Source organism: Chenopodium album, chromosome 1 (assembly GCF_948465745.1).
Source record: "Chenopodium album chromosome 1, dcCheAlbu1.1, whole genome shotgun sequence".
NCBI lineage: Eukaryota > Viridiplantae > Streptophyta > Magnoliopsida > Caryophyllales > Amaranthaceae > Chenopodium > Chenopodium album.
The window spans coordinates 87,207,712-87,230,886 of NC_137834.1; the positions used below are offsets into that span (position 1 = coordinate 87,207,712).

The window sequence follows — 23,175 nt, forward strand, 5'->3', positions numbered from 1 at the left end:
AAAATAAGGACCCCACCTCTTGGTATTTAAAAATATTAAAATATGCTTATGTGGCTTGTGTGATAAATGAGAATTGATATCTCTGAGATGAACTCGAAATCGCCGAAAAACTATAGGTTATATAAATGGGAAGAAAACAGAAGGGTGTTAGAAAGTACTGTCCCTTATAATGGAGGGGTATAGAGAGAGAGAGAAAGCAAGTGGAGAAGGGTCTGAAATTACAGAGGACAACCCAAAAAAAATGAGGTTTTTATAGAATTTTATCCTTTTCACTGAAAACAAAGGCATGTGACTCGTGAATGTCTTTTTCAAAGCTCAAAAGTTATGGTAGTCATGGAGTGTTAACCCAATTCATTTATAGGGCCTTCTTTGTGTAACGGTCCTCTCCATGATTGTGTTTATGATTTTGTGACTATACTTACCTATAACCTCTCCCTCCTATTTATTGATATCATGCTTTCTGTCACCACCTTTCGAGATGCTACTACGCGACTAAGGGCAGAGGGGAATACCCTGTGCCGGGGAAGTCTACTGTGGTGCGTTGGCCTAGGGATTTTCAGCTGTAGATTGGCTATAGAAATGTCTTTTGGCTCTATATCTGCCCGGGCTTACGTACTCTTTAACCATAGAGAAAAGCAGCAAAGGGGACAAGATGGACCGATCTAAAATGGACCAAATTGAAATTTGAATGAACAGAAATAGCTGTTCGTGAGAAATTTCTTTCAGATCATAATCATAACCAAATAACCAGTAGTTTTCTTTCCATCTTGCTATACATTACAACTATAACATTATATCGATGACCATCTTCATTGCCAAATAAATTACTCCAGCAGATATAGAACTTATAAAATCGAAGGACCAGACTCCAGAGTGCACTAGATACATATTCATACACGGGTGTTCGTTCCCCTAAATTAAATAGAGAATACATCAAGGACAGCCTGCATTGCAAGATACATGCTTCCTAGCAAATTTAAGCAGTAGAGCAGAAATCTCCTCAGCATTTAGATTAATAGGGATTTCAAGCATAGTAATAGTTTCTCCTGGGAGATTACGCAGCAACATGCACGCAACGCACGAACCTAAAATCTGGCCACAACACAAATTCTCACAATATTGAACATGAACAGATGCTCTTTCTTTCAGACTCGTCAATTTTCTTTTCTGCATGGAAGAAACAGAAACTAGTATCAAAGATGTAAACAAGGAACACTAAACCCAAACTCTATCACTATTTACTAGCTATCACCAAGGTCACACTCAAAGGAAGTAACAACGGCAATAAATACACATAGCATCACAAAGCCGATAAACACTCAACAAACTGCTCTGCAAGGATAAGAAATTTTTTAAAAGTTTTGGTCCCCTACCCCCAAAAATAGTGCTAAGAATCAAGTCATTTCCTCAACTAAAACGGAATTCCAATAATTTAAGTCACGTACATTGAAGCAATTTAATGACATGAAGAATTTAGCGGGAAGCTTAATAAACTAGAACTTGTATTAGATTATCAAAATAAACAAGCTAATGACAAGCTAACCACACTTCGAGGAGTGGATTTTCTCCCAATGTGTTATCTTACTAAAATCAGCATCAACTCCCAACAAGTCTGGTCCCCCTTATCATTACGTAAGCTACTCACCCTGACTTACAGCCCAATTTGCCTCTAACAAACTTCCAGCTCCCGCAAAATGTCACCAATAACTATCTCTTAGTTGCTATTCCCCACCACACCCCAAAGGTTCCTTCTAGAACATGTGTTGTAACAGGAGGTCTTGGTGGATGCTCAACAAATCACCAAAAACTTCAGTCAATGCCACAGAAAACATCTCAACAGTTAAAAGAGAGGCTGCACTTTAAGCCCAACTCACTATGTTCACTCACAAAGATATATACAAGAATACGACCATAAAAATAACTAAAGCAGAGTTTTGTCAAGCATAGATGAAAATATTACTAGCATGGGAGCACAAAAACTTATTACGGAATAAAAACTAAAATTTTCCAATTTAAACTAATTTTTACAGATTAAAGCTTATGTTTACTAATTTAAAAGTTTTTTTTTTTTCTATTAACATTATTTTTTAAAGATAAAGAGAGAGTAAAATGTATGAAAGGTTAAAGGAAGCATATGGAGGGCTATCCTTAATACTTGCATCTCCAATTTTCAAATTAAAGGCAATAATGAAAGGAAGTGAAACAGAGACCAGAGAAGAAAAACTGCGAGACAGAAAACTATGGATTAGGAAATCATCATTGAGCATTCCAAAGAGATGGAGTAAAAAAAGACCACATTACTCAGACTCTTCATTTCACCTCAAGTACACATTGGACACTCTGACCAATTGAACACTTCGACAATTCATTTAATGCCAAAATCATGGAAAATTTTACAGCAAAATAGTAGAGGACACTTGAAAAATACTTAACATAGAGCTGCAGTCAATTAAATACCATCAGTGACATGTGGGTTCCTTGTGGGAACATGGGAGCCAACCATTCATTATGTTATTCAAGCATCAAATTCACCCTTGCCATTATCTAGACGTGTTTTTTTTTAAAAAAAACGCCTAAATTGACTCAAAAAGGGTATAGTAAAGCTGTTGAAAACAAAAATGATATACTAGTGCCAAACACACAACCATTCTAAACTAATAATGGATGTTATATCTTATAGTGTGCTGCTAATAAAGCCCTATTCTCAAGAACTAAAATAATGTGTGATATTATATGACCAGTTGGTAACCAACAAACCCCTTTCTCCTTTCCAATGCCACTATCTAGGTACTTAGTGTGGGTTCTATTCACTAGATTTAATACTTACCAAGGATCATCAATAAATTATTTAAATTTGAATCAGCTATCGGTGAAGAAGAGGAGGAAGACGCCATGGACTTTCATTAAAGCTTCTTGGCTTGTATTCTAAGGAATTATTGAAAAAATCCAGCTCCCAGCTATTCACATCCCAAACACAGTACAAGCCAACTTGAACCTTAAGCAAAGACAGGCCAAGATTTTCTTCTGGTTCTCAAAACATATTTTCCAAGAAGGTGGGTGAGGCAGCAGCTATATGATTTGGTCTGCAAATCGTGCACCGGTTTGGTTTAAAGAATATATGGGTAGAGAGTGATGCTAAGGGTGCTGTGCAGGCTGTCAAAAGCTCCTCGAAGCGCCAAGCTCCTATTTTCTTACTGTACGATGGTTTTAGATGGTTATCTAGCTTGTTTAATTTTACTTATTTTACTCATGTCAAGAGAGCCAGAAACACCATTGTTCGCCTTGATTTGAGGTGGGATACAAACGGTACCTCCGAGTTAATTTGTATGAACTTATTCCCCCAAAGCATTCAAACTTTGGCGGACCTTGATTTGCAAAAAAAATTATTATGCATCCATCAGGCTAAGGGAACAGAACCATAAATGTCCCAGGTGCGAGGCAACATAAATCGAAGACCCAGTCTGTTACTTTAGATAAAACAAGGCTGGATTGGCAGATACCCATCCCAAATCAGTTCAACCCAAACCCAAAAGGCAAATGCATCCGTGATTTCCCTAGTAAACCACTACCCTTACTTACTTTGCTAGTTGGCCGACCAATCCTCAAAATCTACCCTACCATCATTGCCTTCATATTATAGTCAACCAAAATAACTTCATCAAAGGGCCGATATACACTCTAAAATGCAAGACGGAGAGAGGGGGGGGGGGGGGGTCCAAGTTAACAGCAAGGCAACAGTCCATGCTGACCCACAACCCTGTCCTAGGCATTACTACAATCTTTCAAACCCCAACAATCAATCAATCAAAGCCTTAATCCCATAAGTGAAGTCGGCTACATGAACCAAAAGTAATTATTCCATATAGTCATCCACAAAAATCTTCCTCCTCCACTTACGATCAAGTACCTCATTCTCATGCAAATCCATATGCTTCAAATCCTTCCAACCAAATCATTTTCGGTCACCCTCTACCTCGTTTAACCTCTCCATGATCTCATTCTTCCACTCTTCGAGTCACGTCTAGATCCACCTCTCTATCCCAATCCACCTCCATGATTACTTTTTTTTGTAAAAGCCTTTAGCATTTGTGTCCCTTACACTAAGTTTGGATAGAGAGAAATGGAGGGAAAGGAAGAGAAGAGAAATGGAGGGATGCATCCTCCCTTGTTTGGATATCTAATGTAAGGAGGGAAGGGGAGGAAATTGGAGGGATCCATTTTCCTTCCACTTTTAATAAATCAAATCCCTGAAGAGATTTGGAAGGAAAATGGAAATTCTCCTTCTCCCTCCCCCCACCTCTCTTTCCCTTTCCTCTTTTTCCTTCTCCTCCCTTTCCCTTCACTATTGTTATCCAAACATAGTGTTAAAGTCCACCATCTTATCCTTGACTGCCCATGTCTTCCTTTTTTCTTCACCTTATCTTTCAAATATATACTCAAAACCAAAAGTCGGTGCTAAGCTGGAATGACCTTGAGTTCATGCAACTTTGTCTACCCATGCTCCTTGTGAAAAGGAAGTCTATTTGAGTTGCATTTGCTCTAACTCAGAATCCCTCTTCTTAGACCAAGTATTAGCCAAAATTAAATCATATGATTCGATAAAACCCGTAATAGCCTCACCACCTACGTCCCTCCACTCATACCCAAATCCACTTGAATTCAAATGAATTCATTACATTTTAATATGATTCAATATAAGAAACCATATAGTACAACATTTAACATACTACAATCTTAATGAGCACATCAAGCATTGGAAGGTGGGGCCCGATGGGGCTCTCTTTCCAGCATCAAGGAACAACCCGCGCAAACAGAATTATCCTCAAAGAACCATTGAGTATAAGGCTAAGCAGGGAAAAAAATTGGAAGTTCAAGGGTAGTGAAATTAGTTTCGTGATAATTATAAAATAAATTTTAATTTATGTCAAATGCTTATTAATCATCTAAATATTAACTGAATTTTTTTGAACTCCCAAATTTTTTTTTAACTCCCCCAATCAACTATAAAAGCCAATCCGACTTATAGGCCATCACAAATCTAGATAAGTGATTTTGTCCCATAACAAATTAACAAGTGAGAAGACAAAGAGACTTCTTAAGAGACCCTTATATTCCACTCCAGTCGCACAAACCACATGACTACCATAAAAGTGTTGTGCCATTTAACTTGGAGAAATTGACTTGGAATTTTTCTATTATATTCAAGGGTACTTATAGATCGGCTGAATCTTATTGTATGCAGTGAGAAGAGGATGTAAAAAGTAAAACAAAGTTAGTTAGAGTATAAAAGCTTTGTGTCAATGGACAAGAATAAATGGTAGCTGGGACTTTGAAAGGAAGAGGACAAGTTTTCCTACACTAATGTTTTGTTATTTAATTTTTTTTGGGTAATTTGTCATTAATGTTTTTACCTTTTTCTCTCCTCTATATATAACATCCACTGACGTGTATTATCCCTTAAAAAAAGGCAAACTATAATCTAATGACTTTCAATGGTAATATAAGTTTAATGAGAAGTTTCTAATAATGAAAAAATGAGAATAAAAATGTGCAAATGCAAGTTCAATCAGTTAGATATGCCTTTTTTTTTTTTAGAAAGCTACTAAAAACTTGATACACATCAATAATTGACACGCACGCGTGCACATACACATCATATTCTTCTAAAACATGTCCTTGAGTCCTTGAATTTGAGACTTTCAAACTCAGAACCATACCTGTGTTGGGCACTCACATCCAAGTCAAAGCATCCTAGCTACTCATGTTGAAAAAACGCTAACTAGTAAATTGATTGTCAGCAAATGTAAGAAAGGATAACTAAACGACCACACCCACATACCAGCTCTTCACACCATGTTTTAATCTTTTCAAGTGAATATTCTGCACAAGTTAGAACGTTTTTTGTCCCATCGGTGTCACCAATTCAGTGGCTTGTGAGCTCTATTTTGGTTTATAGACCCAAAAATATCTTTAATGTCAACTTATTTACCAAAACTATAGTTTTATTAGTCTATGACTCTATGTATATGATGCTATATACCCACATCCTATCAACTGTATGCAAAAATACTTATCCTATTTTCTTTAAAAATGGATAGACAAACTTAATCACCTAGTGTGATTACATTTGAAAATAAAACTCATTTGAGAGACACGTAAAATAAGATCAAGAAGAAGAATGTCACAGATCTAAACATGAATATTTATCACCAACATTATTTGTAAAGAGGATGTGAAATAAGATCAAGAAAACGCTCAATGAAGGAATTATTGAAAAAAGTTGCAAAAGTGATCTAGATGAGCAAGGACTAGACCAGACGAAATCAAGAACAGCCTTAAATATGCTAGAAACAAGAGGAAAGCTTAAGGACCAAATATACAATCTCTAAATCACCACTAAACAAAAAGTTTGTAATACCAGAAGTAGAATATGTACTCAGCATTCTGTTACAGTTAATGAACAAAAAACAAAAGCAGAGATTAAAAAAAGCTGCTGAAGTACTTGAAATTTTGAAAACAGCGACCCATAATCCTATGCAGGCAATACAGAAAAGTAACCAGTGTTAAACTACAATTTCAAGAAAAAATCAACAGCCATATGTTTTTACTATATAAAATACCATAGCACCGCCTAAATTTTAGGGATGAAACTCTTAGTCTTGGCACTCGACAAGTTGGTGATGCAAGCTAGAGCCAAAAGACATTTCTATAGCCAATCTACTTATATATTCCTGGGAACGACGATCAAACTTTTCACAGAGAGAAAGAATGACTCAGATTGCTTCAAAGGGTAGTATTTAACTATTAACTCATTGGAAATTGGAATGGAGGAAAAGTAACTTGTAAATTTAAAGTTAGAGCATCTTTAACAATGAACAAATAAAATTGTTTTTGTTACTATTGAAATAAAATAATGTAAAAAAATTATGGAATGATGAATAGTGGCATGAACAAATGTGAATGGTTTGGAAAACCAAACCATTTGTGAAAATTATTTGTCTGACAAAACTTACTTTTATTGATTATTTTAATGATAAATATTGTATTTTAATTTTAAGGAAAAGATAAATTGAAAATGGGGTAGGTGAATAGTAACATGAACAATATTGTTTTTTGGTTCATTGTTAAGAGGAGAATGTTGGAAATTATTTGTTTGATTTATGTATATGAGAGAGAAAGTATTTTTTTTGTGAATAGTAATATGAATAATTTTATTTTTTTTTGTTCATGAATAAGGATGCTCTTAGGAGATTTAAAAAATAAAACTCTAGTAATCTAGATTTATAATATAATTGCATCTTTGCAATTTCATATAAGGTATTCTGAGTTTCTGACTATTTTTTTATTTATTACTCCCTCTATCCCTACAAGATTGACTCGTTAGCCTTCTCTACTCTTTAAAGTGTTGTATAGAGTGGGTATCAGCTTGGTCCTTTTACAAGTGAGGTATCTAAAGAAGAAATGGGACAATCTTTTAGAGACAGCCCAAAAGGAAAATGGAGAAATTTTTCAATGACAAAGGGAGTATGTAATTATAATGCTACGTCATCAAATAATCAAAATACAGTGACAGAACTTCAATCAATAATAAATGTTGAGATATCAAACCTTCTTTTCCTAATTACTATACAACATTAATTTGGAAATTAGCAATTACTTTGAAAAGCCTTAGGAGACCTACCACTCTACCAGTTAAGAGGTTCTCCAACAAGTATAGTCTAGAATATAGTGACTACTGGACAAGACAGGTGAAATAGAGCAATTCAGCAGCCACCAACAACAGCTGAGGAGAAAATGTCGCTTACAAAAAAACAGCAATCAAATCAAGAAACCTAGAGTCTTAGATACAGAAACTGCATTATTGGAACATCTATATTGTGAAAGGATTTTTTTTTTTTTTTTATTTAAAAATGCTCAAAAGAAATACCTGACTTCGTTTTTGCTACAGTTGGCTGAACAACAACATGCATTGTTATAACTCCCTTTTGAAGCTCACCAAAGGTCATTCGGCATTGGCCAGCAGTCCTGCTGTTCTCCAAAACCTTGCCAGCACTTATGATCTTGACATCATTTGCAACCTTCGGTGTGACCTTATTATCTAGAATAAGCCAAAAATAGAAATTCTAAATTATAGGCGTAATAAACATGCAAGATCAATGATTTGTTAAAAAAAAAAACAGCTGCAAACAAAGCCCAAGTAAAACCAACGGAAACATCTTCACGTGTTATTTAATTACAGTAGCTTGCCAATCAAAAGCATTCCAAAACACTACAGAATTGTTAAAAACAGAAAGGCTTCCATGATCATAGCAATTTCATGACCAAATCACATTATCACTAACATTCATGAATTTACTTAATAATCTTCAGCAATTCACCACAAATCTTCCTTGATTTCACAAAGATAATACCTCCACCTCGTTTTAAAAACTTAACCGGATGCAGTCACACTTCAAAAATCCCTCACTCATAATTAGTGTTACATGCTTCGACTTATAAGATTTGGCCCAAAAATAGGGTCCATTCAATCAATCAATCAATCAATCAATCAAAGCCTTAATCCCAAAAGTGGGGTCGGCTAACATGAACCAAATTTGATTATTCCGTGTAGTCATCAACATAAATCTTTCTCCTCCATCCCTTACGATCCAAAACTTCATCCTCACGTAAATCCATTATTTAGGTTAATTTCTCTCTCCATTCAATTATTACACTAGAATTTTTCTCCGAGCTCTCTTTTTTACTTGGTTCTATTTGGATGGGAGGTTGAAGTAGTTGTTGAATGTTTCAACTTTTAAGATTTGGCCCAAAAATAGGGTCCATTATTTAAGTAAATTTCTCTCTCCATTCAATTATTACACTAGAATTTTTTTTTCCAAGCTCTCTTTTTTACTTGGTTCTAATTGGATGAGAGGTTTAAGTAGTTATGGCTTTCATCGGGACTCCACTCAGAGGAAGACACAAATCTTCACTTTCCTACTATATGCACGCTAATAAACTCATCAAGTATTTAGCAACAAATGAAGCTATCTAACACATCAAGTATATAGTTATTATAAGAAAACGGAGGGAGTAATTAAGCATGATAAATTTCGTAGATAGATACTTACAGAGGGAAGCAAATTAACACAAAATCAACAGAGCACTATATCCGTTCACTTGATTCAGTAGACCGGGTCAATGTGATTATCAAACATTTTAGCTTGCTTTGTGACCAAAATCAGGTTCTCACCCTTAACAATTTGTAAATTGCCTGTTTCATGATTCAAAAGCTAGAAGTCTAGAACCATCTTCATCAAATGGTTTGTCCTCAATAAGAAACCAGCTTAATCAGGCCCAGTAATTTACACTAGCTAACTCATGATGCCAGTAGATATCCCAACCCCCTACCCCACCCCCTCCCACAAACTGTAACATTCATGATCATTCGAAGTCACACGGCTCTCTCTCTCTCTCTCTATCATCTTATCCTCCTCGGCCAATAGAGCAAGGCAAGATATATGCCTACCCAAACCATCAAACTAGCTATCCTATATACCCATGACCATCCAAATACCCAACTAGGTTTATTATATAAGGGTCATAGCTTACAACTGAACAATTTGTTCAATGAGATTTCCCTATACTTAACAAGCAATTTTCAATATACTATGCCAATACAATTGAGACAGCAATATTCCAACGAAAACAACAATACACGACGAATAAGGCCACAAATTAATACATGGAATTTACAATAATCAGTATCTTAAATAATCACCTTTCTTAGACAGCCTCTTCATCAACAAGGTCTCAGCTAAATTTGGCAACAACCAACAAAACCACACAAATAACCACCAATAACATCCTCAAAATATTCTACCACCTCTAATTTCTTCTTACAATATGCTTACAAATTCATAAACATACAAAAATAAATATTCTAATTATCCTAAATTTCTAACACCTCAAATAAATTTGACAACATGCTTACAAATTCATAAACATACAAAGTAAAATTCCAAATATACATACAAACAAATTAAATAAAATTTGATTTTAGGGGATAAAAGAACAAACCTTTAGGCCAGTCAGCAATAATTCTTTCCTTGAGATTGGCCACAGTTGTCGCCGGAGCAACCCGAAACGGCCCGATATCTGACCCGTCATATAATCGGAATTTCACTTCAACTAAATCTTCCTCCGGCATCGGAAAACCCTCAAAACCAACCTTTTTTTTTATCAAAAATTAACCCAAAAAATAAATAAAAATCAAAACTTTCTTGCACCAACCCAGAAACAGAAATCAAACACAGCAAAAAAATTTGAATATTTAAATATTAAAAAATGAAGAAAAAAAAACTACTTAGCAAACTTATGAAATGGGGTTCGTTCGTTTACAACAAATAGATTCGTAAAAATGGAGTAAGTAAACAAATAATTAAATTAAATAATGGGGAATCTTCACATATAATTAGGTTCCACCAAGTTGAAGAATAACTCTGAGAAAAATTATTTAAAAAAAAATGGAATTTTTAAAAAGTTTGAAGAGAGAGAAAATGGAGAAGAAAGGGATTTTAGTATTGAAAAGATATGAAGTAGTAATATAAAACAGTGATTAAAAATAATAATTGTGATAATAATTGAAGAAAAAGGGAAAGGTGGAAATGGAATTAGAGAATATGAGAAGATTTAAGAAAGGAAAAGGAAGGAAGAAGGGTGAAAGTGTTGCAAGATCTGATATGGGGTGGAAATTTGGAGTGATTAATGATGGTGGTTTCATGACCACCGATATATTATTGTACGGAGCTATACAACTTTGACCGCCTCCAATTTTTACACTAACGCGATTATATCAAATTCAGTTTACGGAGTACTTCTTTCGTCCCTTTTGTTTATGCTACTCAATACTTCCTTTTTTCATAATAATCTTTCTATTTATAAAAAAAAAATTACTATACAAATTGAGAGAAATCTTCTAAATTATTCTCCATGTATAAGAATTAAGAGCAAATATAGTCAAACAGAGAGAGTATCTTTAATTTATATGAAAATAATCAAAATATTCTTAATTATTTATAATTACAATACAAATTAAGTTTTAATTGACAAAAAATAAAGAGGTTTCTTCGTTAACTTCTTTTGTTACTACTACTATATTTAAGAAATTTTGTGCTAATGATAGATTGTTTTCTTTAGCACCACTCGCCCAATACTTTGGGTTTGTGCAATGCACACATATATAAAATCGACAATGTAGTTCTACACTCAAAGATTTAGAACTTTGATTGAGCTAAATAATCAAATAAAACTCGTAATGGACATAAATTAAAAATAAAAAATAAAAATATATGTATACCCTCTCATAGATAGTTATAACTAAATAAATGTCAATAAGCTTATCTAACTAAATTCTAAATCGAATCATTTCATGTATGTTTACATCATTTGTCCTTTGTGACTCTCTCTACTACAAAAATAACTAAATTTTTACTACTAACTCGGTTTTTTGTCATATACATTAATACATATACATAGCTTTTATTCATTATCGTTCGCATCACTCAAGCCAATATAATTAGTTAGTTTGAACATATAGCGACTAACCTTACTACTTCATAATACAATCTTTATTTTTGTTGTTGTACACTTGTACTTAGAAGTGTTATTGCAGGGCCCTTCCAAGGAAAAAGCCCTTGCTCAAAAGCAACAGCTGCCCACATGACAAACAAATTATAGTTTGTACTATTAATCATTCCACTCCATTTGGCAGTTATCAATCTTATCATTTTACGATGTTCGTTTGTGTTTACCATTTCATTTTGCATTAACTCTAATTACAATTCAACTTCAATTCAATTCTAATAAGATATACTTGGAGATAGAAACACAAACTACGTACATACTATGGAAAAAGCATATAAATTACAGTACATGTGTATTTATTATAATATTCCTAGTATATTCTCTTTGTTTTGGGTAGTAAGCAACGTGCATAAGCTTTATGCCTTTATTCATGTATTTATAAAGTTGTATAAGCTATGCTCACTTAATGCAAAATTGCTGCCTGTATTATTGATTTAAGGAAATCATTCATAAAAAGAGTGAACACTAACAAATAAATTATATTAGGGTGGGATACCGAGATACTGAATACTTTATATTGGAGTTAAAGTATAAATACTAAGCGTTTGTCCTACTCCGTACTAAATTACTAATCAATTTAGAGATTGCATGAGTCATATATAACATGAGTATTGTTTGCAAAAGTGTATAATGTAACACTAATACGCCCTTTGTTTAGACTTTGGAGTAGAAATCTATACTTAGTCTATACTTAAAACCCTAACCGGAAAATACACATGTCTCCATTCTATTACACTTTTCTAGCTTCTTTTACACTAGATGTGCCACATGTTTTCTTATATATATATTTTAATTTTTTTTTATTACACTATCTTAATTATTTCATTAAACTTATATTTTCATCTCTCTCATACACGCTTCATATTCATCTCCCCTATTCAATTCTATCTTTTCCTTTTCTCTCTTTAATTTTAGTCCCTTCACCTTCTTTTTTTTAAAGCCTCATTTTGAATTAGAGCCCTAAAAATCTAATGTCTTTCATTATATTTTAGATTACACACTACACCCCATAATGATTTATTGGTATTTCCTCGATCATTACCTTTCAATACAACTTTCTATAAACAACTCGTGCATTGCACGGGCTAGAAGGCTAGTTACACTTGATTAAACTGTCCCGGGTTGAATATTTGATCGCCATATTAGACTAGCGAGCTACTTTCCTATTACGAGTACATTTGTTATTTGAATGGAGTAGAGTTGAGTTTGTTGTACTTCGTAATTAAATTTGCATTTAATCCCATGAAAATTTAACATGGTACTAGAGCGCCTATTATCAGCGCCTATGATGGAAGGCCCAATAACTAAAAGAATACCAATATAAGATGAAGTGGATTTGAAAATATGTTTAGAGCAAGTAGTCTAGCATAAAGGGCCTGACCTCATGTTGGAAGACCTAAAAGGGCCCAACAATTTCACTCATTGCCTAACTAGCTAAAAGTACAGTACATATGTACAAAAGGTATATACAATATACTACCTCCGTTATAGATTATATGCAACGATTTGACATAAATCAGAGAGGGAAAATGTCTAATCGTTGCACATAACCTGTAACGGAGGTAGTATATTATGATGTACTTGTCCCATTATTATTGGATGTAATAAGAAATTTGAAGGCAAAAATTAAAGAATGTAATTATGTAAGTTACTGCATGCTAGTCTAAACAGAATTATAGGAGTAACAAACAACATAATTGTGTACATCTCATGCATAAAAATGGAATGATATACTTGATCAAGAAAAAATAATGGAACAATTTTTATCATAAGAACACAACAACTTCATTGGATTTGATCATATAATGATATAACAACAGAGGAGGGAGCAAGTTACATAAATTTTCTCTGTGCTCTCCTAAAGAACAACATAATACATAACCTCCTAAAAAACCGAAAGGTAGTACACACATGAAAGATTGAGATTGACTCCTTAAAACGAACGTAATAATTGAACCGGATTCTCTCCAATAACTAGACGGTCCAAGTACTTAGCGAGCTAGAGAATGAGATGTTATCTTTTTTGAAAAAAAAACCCGGTAACTGGAGAAAATTCTTTGCTCAATAAAAGAGTCCATACTACAACAACACATCGAACCCCAAAAAATAAAAGGGGAACTCCACTTCCTCCGCAAATCAAAAATATAATTTTTTTTTTTTTAAAGTACGGGTATTCTAAGTAATATAGTTAAAGTCTCTTCCACTCTAGAAAAAAAAAAATGTAAAGAAGAAGAGTCTAGAGGTTTAATTTAATTAACGAGATTCATGTAGTACTAATAATAACCATACTAACTAACAAAACTAACTCCAAAAAAAAAAAAAGTTACGATCAAAGCCAAAGAGCACCGGCTTGTTTGAGGAGGGGGACGAGGGAGCCATTAATGTGGGAGGCCATGACGCGGTCCATGGCCCCCACAAGCTGACCCCCGACGAAGACTACGGGTATCGGGTTAGGTGTAGAGAAGAGTAGCATAAGAGCCTTCTCCATGTCTTGACCCCAAGGGTCCAAGTCTAGGTCATGAACCGTTGGATTAACTCCCATACCACAGAACAACCGTTGGATGGCATGACACATGCAGCAGCTGCTCTTGCTGAATATTACCACCGCATTTTCTGATGCCACCCTCTCTATTCTCTCTACTATTTTTTGATACTGCATTTTTTTTTTTTTTTTTTTTTTTTGGTATGACAATAAATTATATTAAATGGAAATATAATTGTGGAGTAAAAGTATTGATTAGTGATGATTTGATGAGTTGAGATGAGATGAGATGAGATGAGAGTGATAGTTGAATGATGTGAAGGTTTGGGAAGGTATTTATAGGAGTTTACATGGAAGGGTTAGTTGTTAGTTGCACTATTGTTACTTTGTTAGTTACTTCAATTAGTTAATTTAGTTTATTAGGTGTTTTTTAATTAATTTAATTTGTTGGGGATTAAATATGATTTTCAATGGAAACCTCACTGTATAATAATACGAAGTAGATCAGAATAATAACAGATAATACAATTAAGACTATTTTATTTACAAAAACTTTTGTTTACACTAATATTACTGTACATCGAGTAGTATAAAGGTAATTTTTACCTAATTTTAGGGTAACTTTTTGCCTTTTTTTGGATAACTTTAAACATAATACAATTTTTATATATATAGACAATAAGAAAAGTTTTATAATGGTAATTTAATTACATTCAATCACTAATAATTGATTTTTAGTCATTTAAAATGTGATTCTTTATTAATAATTTTTATTTGTATTGGATTACTTTTATGCATATTAGGTTAACTACTTTTATTTATTTCATGGGTAACTTTTGATCAAATTAGTCTATCTTTATAGTGGATGTACAATAATTAATGTACACCCGATTTTTTTTAAAGTTTGTGTTTTATTTATCAATGCTCCTAAATTACAAACATATATGTACTCATATTAGTCATATATATGAACAAATAGTCAAATACCACCTCCGTTTAGATGTTTTATTTTGACTTTTTACGCTATACACTTAAGTCACTTTGACTAACGTCAATGAGATAATAAATTAAAAATAAGAAAAAATTATTGTCATGTGGATTTTTATCAGTATTGTCTTAATCTATAATTTCCGAATATCGACATTTTATAAATTATATTTTTCATAATTAAAGATGTTGTTAGTCAAAGTTTTACATTGACATACGTGTTTAGTTTGATTGTGGTATTTATTTCAAAACATAGGGAGTAAGGACCTGTTCTCATTGACTGAACTCAACTGAACTGAACTGAAATGAACTGAACTGAATTGAATATTTTATAAGAGAAGGAAATTAGGAGCTGAACTAAACTGAACTGAGTTGAGCTGAACTGAACTGAACTGAGTTGAGCTGAACTGAACTAAACTAAACTGAACTGGACTGAACTAAATTTCAACGTATGAGAACAGGCCCTAAGTCTATGTGTATTAGATTCTTCCTTGCATCACTTTGGAATTTGTACGATTCACATCCTAATTATTACTTCTTTTTTTTTTTTTTTACACGGGCCTGATTTGGTAAAGAAATTTTGGAAAACTTTTTAACTTATTGAGCACTATTAATTAGAGGATTCACCATAATAAAAAGCTAATTAGATGTTTGGTAAAAAGCTTATTAAAAGAACTTTTTCAAATTAGCTTATTAAACAATTAGCTTTTTAGATATTAGATACACTGAAACAGCTAAAAATAAACAGCTATTTACCAAACATTTTTACACAATAAAGCTAATTACAATTTGCTAGTCAAAATCATCTAGTATAACCCTTTAGTCAAACTAGTTGATACAATTAGTTATATCAACCAACTAAATTATACGAAGTACATGTATACATATAAACCAATTGTTATCACATAGACCTTTGTTAGTTTAATTAGTTGCAATATATATTTTCATAATATCATTTTTTTTTTGAAAGACATAATATTGAATATTTACTTTGTACAAAATTAACAATGATATTTATAGTTTAAGGGTCTTTTCACTTTAACTTAATTTCAGTTCAGCTCCAATCAGTTTATTTCAGTTTCTAATTTTCTTCTCTCATAAACAATTTATTTCAGTTTTTTAATTTCCTTCTCTTACAAACAATTCATTTCAGTAATTGAACGTGTCAACTAAATAAAAACGGAGGAAGTATATGTCAATCTTATCGGAGGGAGTGTATTATACTGTACATGGAAACATAAATGGGCAAAAACTAAATAAAAAAAATTAAGGATGGTACGTGATCCTTTAAAAATTGTCGAGTAAAAGCAAGGAAGGGGGTCCCAATATGCGAAGGTAGTCAGCGCATGCGAGAAGAGAGAGAGAGGGAATGCATGGGTACAGAAACAGTAAAGCCATTAACCCACGTCGCCTTTTAAGGTTCATAAGCTTTGCTTTACTGTCCCACGTAAAACCACTCCCTCTTCCATTCTTAGTTATGTACTTATGTTACCATTTTTACCATTTAAGTTAATTAATTAACTACGAGTACGAGTAATCGTTAATTATACACTATAATACTTTTTTCTTTTTTTCTTTTTTAATAAAAATAAAATGTGTACGTATTACCAATTAAGAGTGATGAGTGTTTTATGTATCTTTAGGTCCATTATTCATGACGTTCATGGTAATAAAAGTATTGACCTAAATATGACTCAAGCGGAATGTGATGGTAGCAATGTAGCATACTCTAAGGGCCTGTTCCGATTGACTGAACTCAGCTGAACTGAACTGAACTGAACTTATTAATTAGTGATTTTTAACTACGGATTAGTGATCTTTGATTATTTATTGATTATTTATTACTATACATATGTGTATATACAAATGTACATATTATTATTATTATTATTATTATTAATTATTGATTATTATTATTATTATTATTATTATTATTATTATTTATTGATTATTATTATTATTATTATTTATTGATGATTATTATTATTATTTATTGATTATTATTATTAGTATTATTATTTCAATTATTATTGTTATTATTATTATTATTATTTATTGATGATTATTATTATTATTATTATTATTATTTATTACTTATTGATTATTATTATTATTATTATTGTTGTTGTTGTTGTTGTTGTTGTTGTTGTTGTTGTTGTTGTTGTTGTTGTTGTTGTTGTTGTTGTTGTTGTAATAAGAGCTTAAAAGAATGAAATTTGGCTTTATATCATTAGCAATATCATTAGACGTAAATTAAAAGCTGAACTGAACTGAACTGAATTTCAACGGAAGAGAACAGGCCCTAAGGCTAGGCTATAATGTTACTGGATAGTTACCTTTAGGCTTGTGGTTCGTTGTTAGTTGTTAATCTTAGCTTGTTATATGGGTCAAATACTCAAATTCAACAGAGAGGGTTAAAAATAAGATGAAAATTTTGGATTTTCATAAAATTTGTGTTTGAATTGCGCAAGGATCCCCTATTATTAACTTCTTATATATGACATTAATTTTCATAAACGAGGTCTGTGACCCATATGGCATGTCATGTCTTGCTAGTTATTAGGCCTAATTTCGAACCTAGAGCTTACTAAACTTCAGTAATATTGTAGGTTTTAATTGGATAACCAAACGACCATTTAATAATATTCTTTGCTAATGACAAGGCTCTGTTCTATTCAGCTTATTTTCAGTTCAGTTCAGTTCTTAATTTCCTTCTCTCAATTCAGTTCAGTTCAGTTCAATCCAGTTCATCTCAATTCAGTAATACGAGTATTATTCAAAATTTAAGCGGCTAATGCTTTATCAGTTTTCATGTGGGATAGAAGTGCTTCTTGGCGCAAAGGTAAAAGCAAAAAAAAAAATAATTAGGTGGTCAAAGTTCAAAAAAGAGGCGAATGGAGAGACATAAGACAGAATTTAGCAGGGAAGACGAGGAAGCATGGGCGAGAGCTTTTTTGAGTCATTAGACCTTTGATTATAATAAATCTATTTTTATTATCTCTGGGTATTATTCAATCAGCTCCATTATTTTATGCATGGAACTTATTTAGTCTCCACTGTGATCGATAAAATTTCTTGAATTTTTTTATATATTATTGCAACATGTAAGGGTTACATGCATGCATTCTATTATATTCAAAGTATTGAGGTCCCGTATATTTCACCTTATTTTTGCTTAACTGAAATAATTTTTACTGAACTGAAATTATTTTTCTGATTTTCTATTAAATTTCTTCTTTAAAGTTACTAATATTTACTGAACTAAAATTATTTTTACTTAATACTGTTCTTTAAGGATTTTTTAACAAAATAAAGAAAAATATTTTTACAATTATACGTATTTTCTCTTAAAAAATCATACCTTAAATTGTATAAATGTTTTCAGTCAAAACAAACGAAGACTTAATGATCGAGTAGAGTAAGTATTTTGTTAAAATATGTTTGAAAGGGCAAGGAGGAACGTGGGTATCACCAATCTTTGTTCCTTCCTTCCATCCCATGCGCATGAATATTTCGTCTTTCCCTTTCTCCTCATTCTCTTACCTTTTTAACACCATCTTTTCACAATCTCTCTTTTTTACATTGTGCAAAAATAGCGCTTTTTTAAACTATAAAAACAAAATCTTTGCTTTGAATGTTTGTCTCATGCTGACGCACGCCATTAGGGCTTCTTTTTACTTCAAACAACTTTCCACAGATGATTGAAATTTTATGGTGGCCCTCCTAAAATATGAATTGTCACAAAATAGAATACTTTTAATTGGTAATTTAACACTTATAATCGTTTAGGGAGAGAGATTTGTGGTCCTTTTTATTTATCAAACTAAATTTAAGAGGATGTAAAATTGTAAATTACTCGTAATTAATTACTTTTTAAACTTTGTATTATGTGCAACAAAAAATTTCATGTATTGTAGTATACATGAAGTATATATATTGTCAAGATGTCTAATTTAAATTTTGTGTAAACCATCCTTCACAATAATAAACCGAAACAACACAAAGTACCTACTAATTAGTACAAGAGCTCTCACTAATATTGATTAATTACATGCAAACCTATACGCGTAATATTGATTCTCACATACATTGTATAAGTCATAAAATGTCAAATTTTATATGATATGCTATCACAAAATACATATATGGAGTATACATTAGAAGATCTTATCCAACCCTACATATCCATGATCTTAACGTATCAAAATGACATCATAGGTTACACATACATTATGGACCATAAATCCATAAATCAGTTCTTGTTAATTCAATGAACACTCTTAATAATTGAGCTACTAAATTACGTTGCATTGTTATATCTTCCACGGGGCCACTATATCAAGTTTATATATTTTATGTTGATTGATGAATATATATAAAATGAAGTTTCTTGATTTTATTTTTAATAATTATAAGAAAAAGATAGGAATATACGAAGTACATGGCTAATTATGTGAAATTTTCTTGTCGGAGAATGCAATAATACTGAGCCCCAAATACGTACATCATAATCACCGGCCATAGAGAGAAAGGGCGAGACAGTGAAAGACATGTTAACGTTGTTGTTTTGGACTTTTGGTCAGTGCTCATTTCATACTACATTATTATGGTCAAATTCTTTCCAATAGCATTCTGTATTGTGGTCGTTTTTCGTTTATCTGCCTATTAATCGTACACCATCGTTTGTTTGTGTGTTTAGTTGTTTACGATCAATCTACAACTGATGAACAAGTCTCTAGTAATGATGTGATATCGACTATCTCACTCTAATTACTTGGTTTGTTACTAAATGTGGCAAATGATGTAGATGAGATTTGATTCTAGATTTTGAGTACCATCTCTTAATACTTTAATCAACTAAGCTAGTTGATCATCCACTGCATCAATTTTGATTGATCTATCATTTAGGGTTTGTTACTTTGAAAGTCTCATTCAAGGTTATGTATGTACACATTACTTTAACTATCCAATAATATCACTTATAATGCACGGGTACCACAATAACAACATACCCTAATAAATATGTTTGTTTAACAAAATTCAATTTAAAAGAATAAAATATACTTCGTACATATTAGGTCAGTATTATTTATATGTAGACACAGATTATTCATACAAGTATTAATTAGTGGATAAAATTTCATTCCACCTTGTGACCCTTAGATAACGAGGTACATTAGTAATTTTCCACTTTGTAACCCTTAGGTAACGAGGTCCATTATTAATTCCTAAATAAAATGCTCATCTATTATAGATGCATGCATTGTTATTAAAATTCCGATTTAAATCTTAGAATCTTAAAATTTTACGATTAATGTATGTCATACGATTCGATTTACGATTTTACACGATTTCACATATTTCTCTTAACTAAAGAAATCCTTACAAGTTTAAACATACCTACATAGTTATTTATAAATATATATTGTTAATTATTGGTTGTTTAATGGGTTAACAACTATATTTCCTACTCCGTATTAATAATTGAGTAATGTTATATGTAGCCCTAAGGGCTATATATAAGCATTATATATACTCTTGGAAATTGTATAAAATTAGTAATTCATGACAAAAACACGCATAAATCAGTGTTATTAGTGTTTATATTTCGATGATTTCTTAACTTTATACAATATTCGAATGTATATTTATATGCTTATATGTAGCCCTAAGGGGTATATATAACATTTTCCTTAATAATTAGGTATATATCAAACTCATAATTTAAATATATTTAATTAAATTTAGATATGATGTCTTGATTATTATGCATGTCGGCAGAATCTTATGATTCTACGATTCGATTTCGAGAGCCCTTTCCGATTTAAAGTAGAATCCCAATTTTAATAACTTTGGATGCATGGGTAACTTTCTATTTCTAAATTCTAAATGTTGATATAAATGCATGAAATTGAATAGTGAATAATGAAAGCGTGATGAGGTTGTCGAGGATGATGGCAGAGGGAGTTGGATAATGAGGCAAAATCTGAGCTAAGCAAGCTACAAAATCCAATGGAGAGACAGTCTTTAATCCCCAAAAACAAGACCAACTCCACTTTAAATCAGTTGTCATTTGATGAGTGCTAAATCTTATGTTATGTTAGGATCGGAGTGTATGTATGATGTATTATAAGTTTATAACATGTAATATGATAACATGTTAACATATTACTCGTACTCTAGCTTTCTAAAAGACTATATACAAGCTAAGTATACCATATTAATTAAACTCTGATTTGTCCCTTAATTAAAAGACTAAATTAAACTAGTCTACTTCCTACTCTGTATTTTAAAATAAATGTCATATATAAATTATGCATTATTGTCAATCTCCACTCTATTATTTCATATTTTACATTTTAAAGGATAGAACTACATACTTAGCCAATACAAATAACAAAAATTAACGTGAAAAAGTAGTTTAAGGAATTAATTCTCTTCAACTACATTTAAAATTACTACTTTGTATTATTCTTTGTAAAGATCAAATTATATTAGTAATATCTCACTTCATAGCATTTTTCTTGTCAAATCAATTACATTGCATAGTAAAATTTATATCAAATTAATTATACCATAACAGATTAGACCAAATCAAAATATATCTTACAGAGTACTAATTAATACCAAAACGAACATAACTCTTTATTTCAGATGAGAAAAACGAGTATTAATTGAGTATATGATAGTGAGAGTCTAGTAATATGAATTGTAAAATAGAGAACAATAGTTGTAGAAATGTAAATAGTAATGGTACGGCCACTACAAGAAAATAACCTTTTCGTAGCGATTATTTTAACTTTTAGTATCGATTGTAATTGCAACAAAAAATTTCCCAACGAATGATCATTCGATACAATATCCCCTGTTGCCTTAGCCTTTAGAAGTGGTTTTCAATATCGCTGGGGTTGGCCTCAATAATCGATACGAAAAACTACATCCAATTGTGGTGATTATTGTCGCGATTACAATCACTATAAATGTTTAACTCATTTTCTTCAAAAAAAAAACAAACAAACAAACAAACATGCAACCTCAAACTCTTATATAAATGTTTCACCAATAAGTTATATGACATATTTTACGTATTCTTTGTCAAACAATATTTATATATCTAGTGTTGAAAAGGCTTTTCGTATCGATTTTTAGGATTTAGTGGCGATTGTGAATGATACGATTTCTCAAAATTATATAAATGTGTAAAAATAGTGTGGATATGTATTATTATGTTTTCCGTATCGATTTTATATGGGAAAACCATGACGATTGTAAAATGATACGACTTTCTTAATTATTTCACAAACATATTTGCATATTGTAGCGAATGTACAATCGCTACGAAAAGACATTTCTCTTGTAGTGTGCCATGTTTTTTAAGAACCGCTCTGCTGTGTTCTGCTTACACTTGTTCTGTTATACTCTACTATGTCGAAAACTCAAAAGAACAGGCCGTACTCGTAAATGAGATGGTTGAAAAAGACAAGTAGAAGCAACATCTTTGAGCAGCTTTTGCATTGTTTCTGTTAACGGCTCACTTGTGACTCTTCCAACTTCCATATCATATCGTTGACTGCTTTTCTTTTTATGTCTTCCTATCCCCTTTTCAGTACATTTTTACCGTGTCGTTTTACTGTCTTCGTCCTTCTCTTATGGTATCATCTGAAATATTTTTTTTACCATTTCAATATTCCCCCAATTTCCGAGTTCCACCGAAAGCCACTACTTGTGTTTTGACTATTTAACATGCATTTAGCCATCTACTTGTACGTTGCGCATTATTATTATTATTATTATTACTATTATTATTATTATACATGCATTCAGTAATGAGCTAATGAAAATGCATGTATAATAATAATAAGACATACATATTGGTGGAGTAGAAGCATATAAAAGAGATAATATATTAGAAAATAAAAGATTTAATTAATTCAAATACGAGTAAGTTTTATCAAGAATAAAAACTTTAATTTCATTACATTTATTCAGGATATTGTGTGATGTTCATGTAATAGATAATGTGCTATAGTTCTCGCCAAAATAAAAAATAAAAAAAAAGTTATAGTAGGTTAAATTCTCTC

The 23,175-nt window shown here is 31.9% G+C and overlaps 1 protein-coding gene across 1 annotated transcript; it reads right to left on the bottom strand.

The window, feature by feature from the left end:
- Positions 1-736: 736 nt before the first annotated feature.
- Positions 737-10,741, bottom strand: LOC145560773 (membrane-anchored ubiquitin-fold protein 3-like). The gene is made up of 3 exons (XM_081621808.1): positions 10,060-10,741; positions 7,928-8,098; positions 737-1,167 (listed from the first exon to the last, which is right to left on the bottom strand). The coding sequence occupies exons 1-3, from the start codon at positions 10,187-10,189 to the stop codon at positions 1,112-1,114; spliced, it is 357 nt and encodes a 118-aa protein (XP_081477934.1). The 5' UTR covers positions 10,190-10,741; the 3' UTR covers positions 737-1,111.
- Positions 10,742-23,175: the final 12,434 nt, after the last annotated feature.

What these genes read in the sequence shown, in the direction of transcription:
- LOC145560773 (XM_081621808.1), bottom strand. Translation starts at nt 10,189, where the DNA reads ATGCCGGAGGAAGATTTAGTTGAAGTGAAATTCCGATTATATGACGGG. An exon ending in TATTGCTGACTGGCCTAAAG is followed by an intron (nt 8,099 to 10,059) that starts GTTTGTTCTTTT and finishes GGCTTATTCTAG; the next exon opens with ATAATAAGGTCACACCGAAG. An exon ending in TGTAGCAAAAACGAAGTCAG is followed by an intron (nt 1,168 to 7,927) that starts GTATTTCTTTTG and finishes TCTTCCATGCAG; the next exon opens with AAAAGAAAATTGACGAGTCT.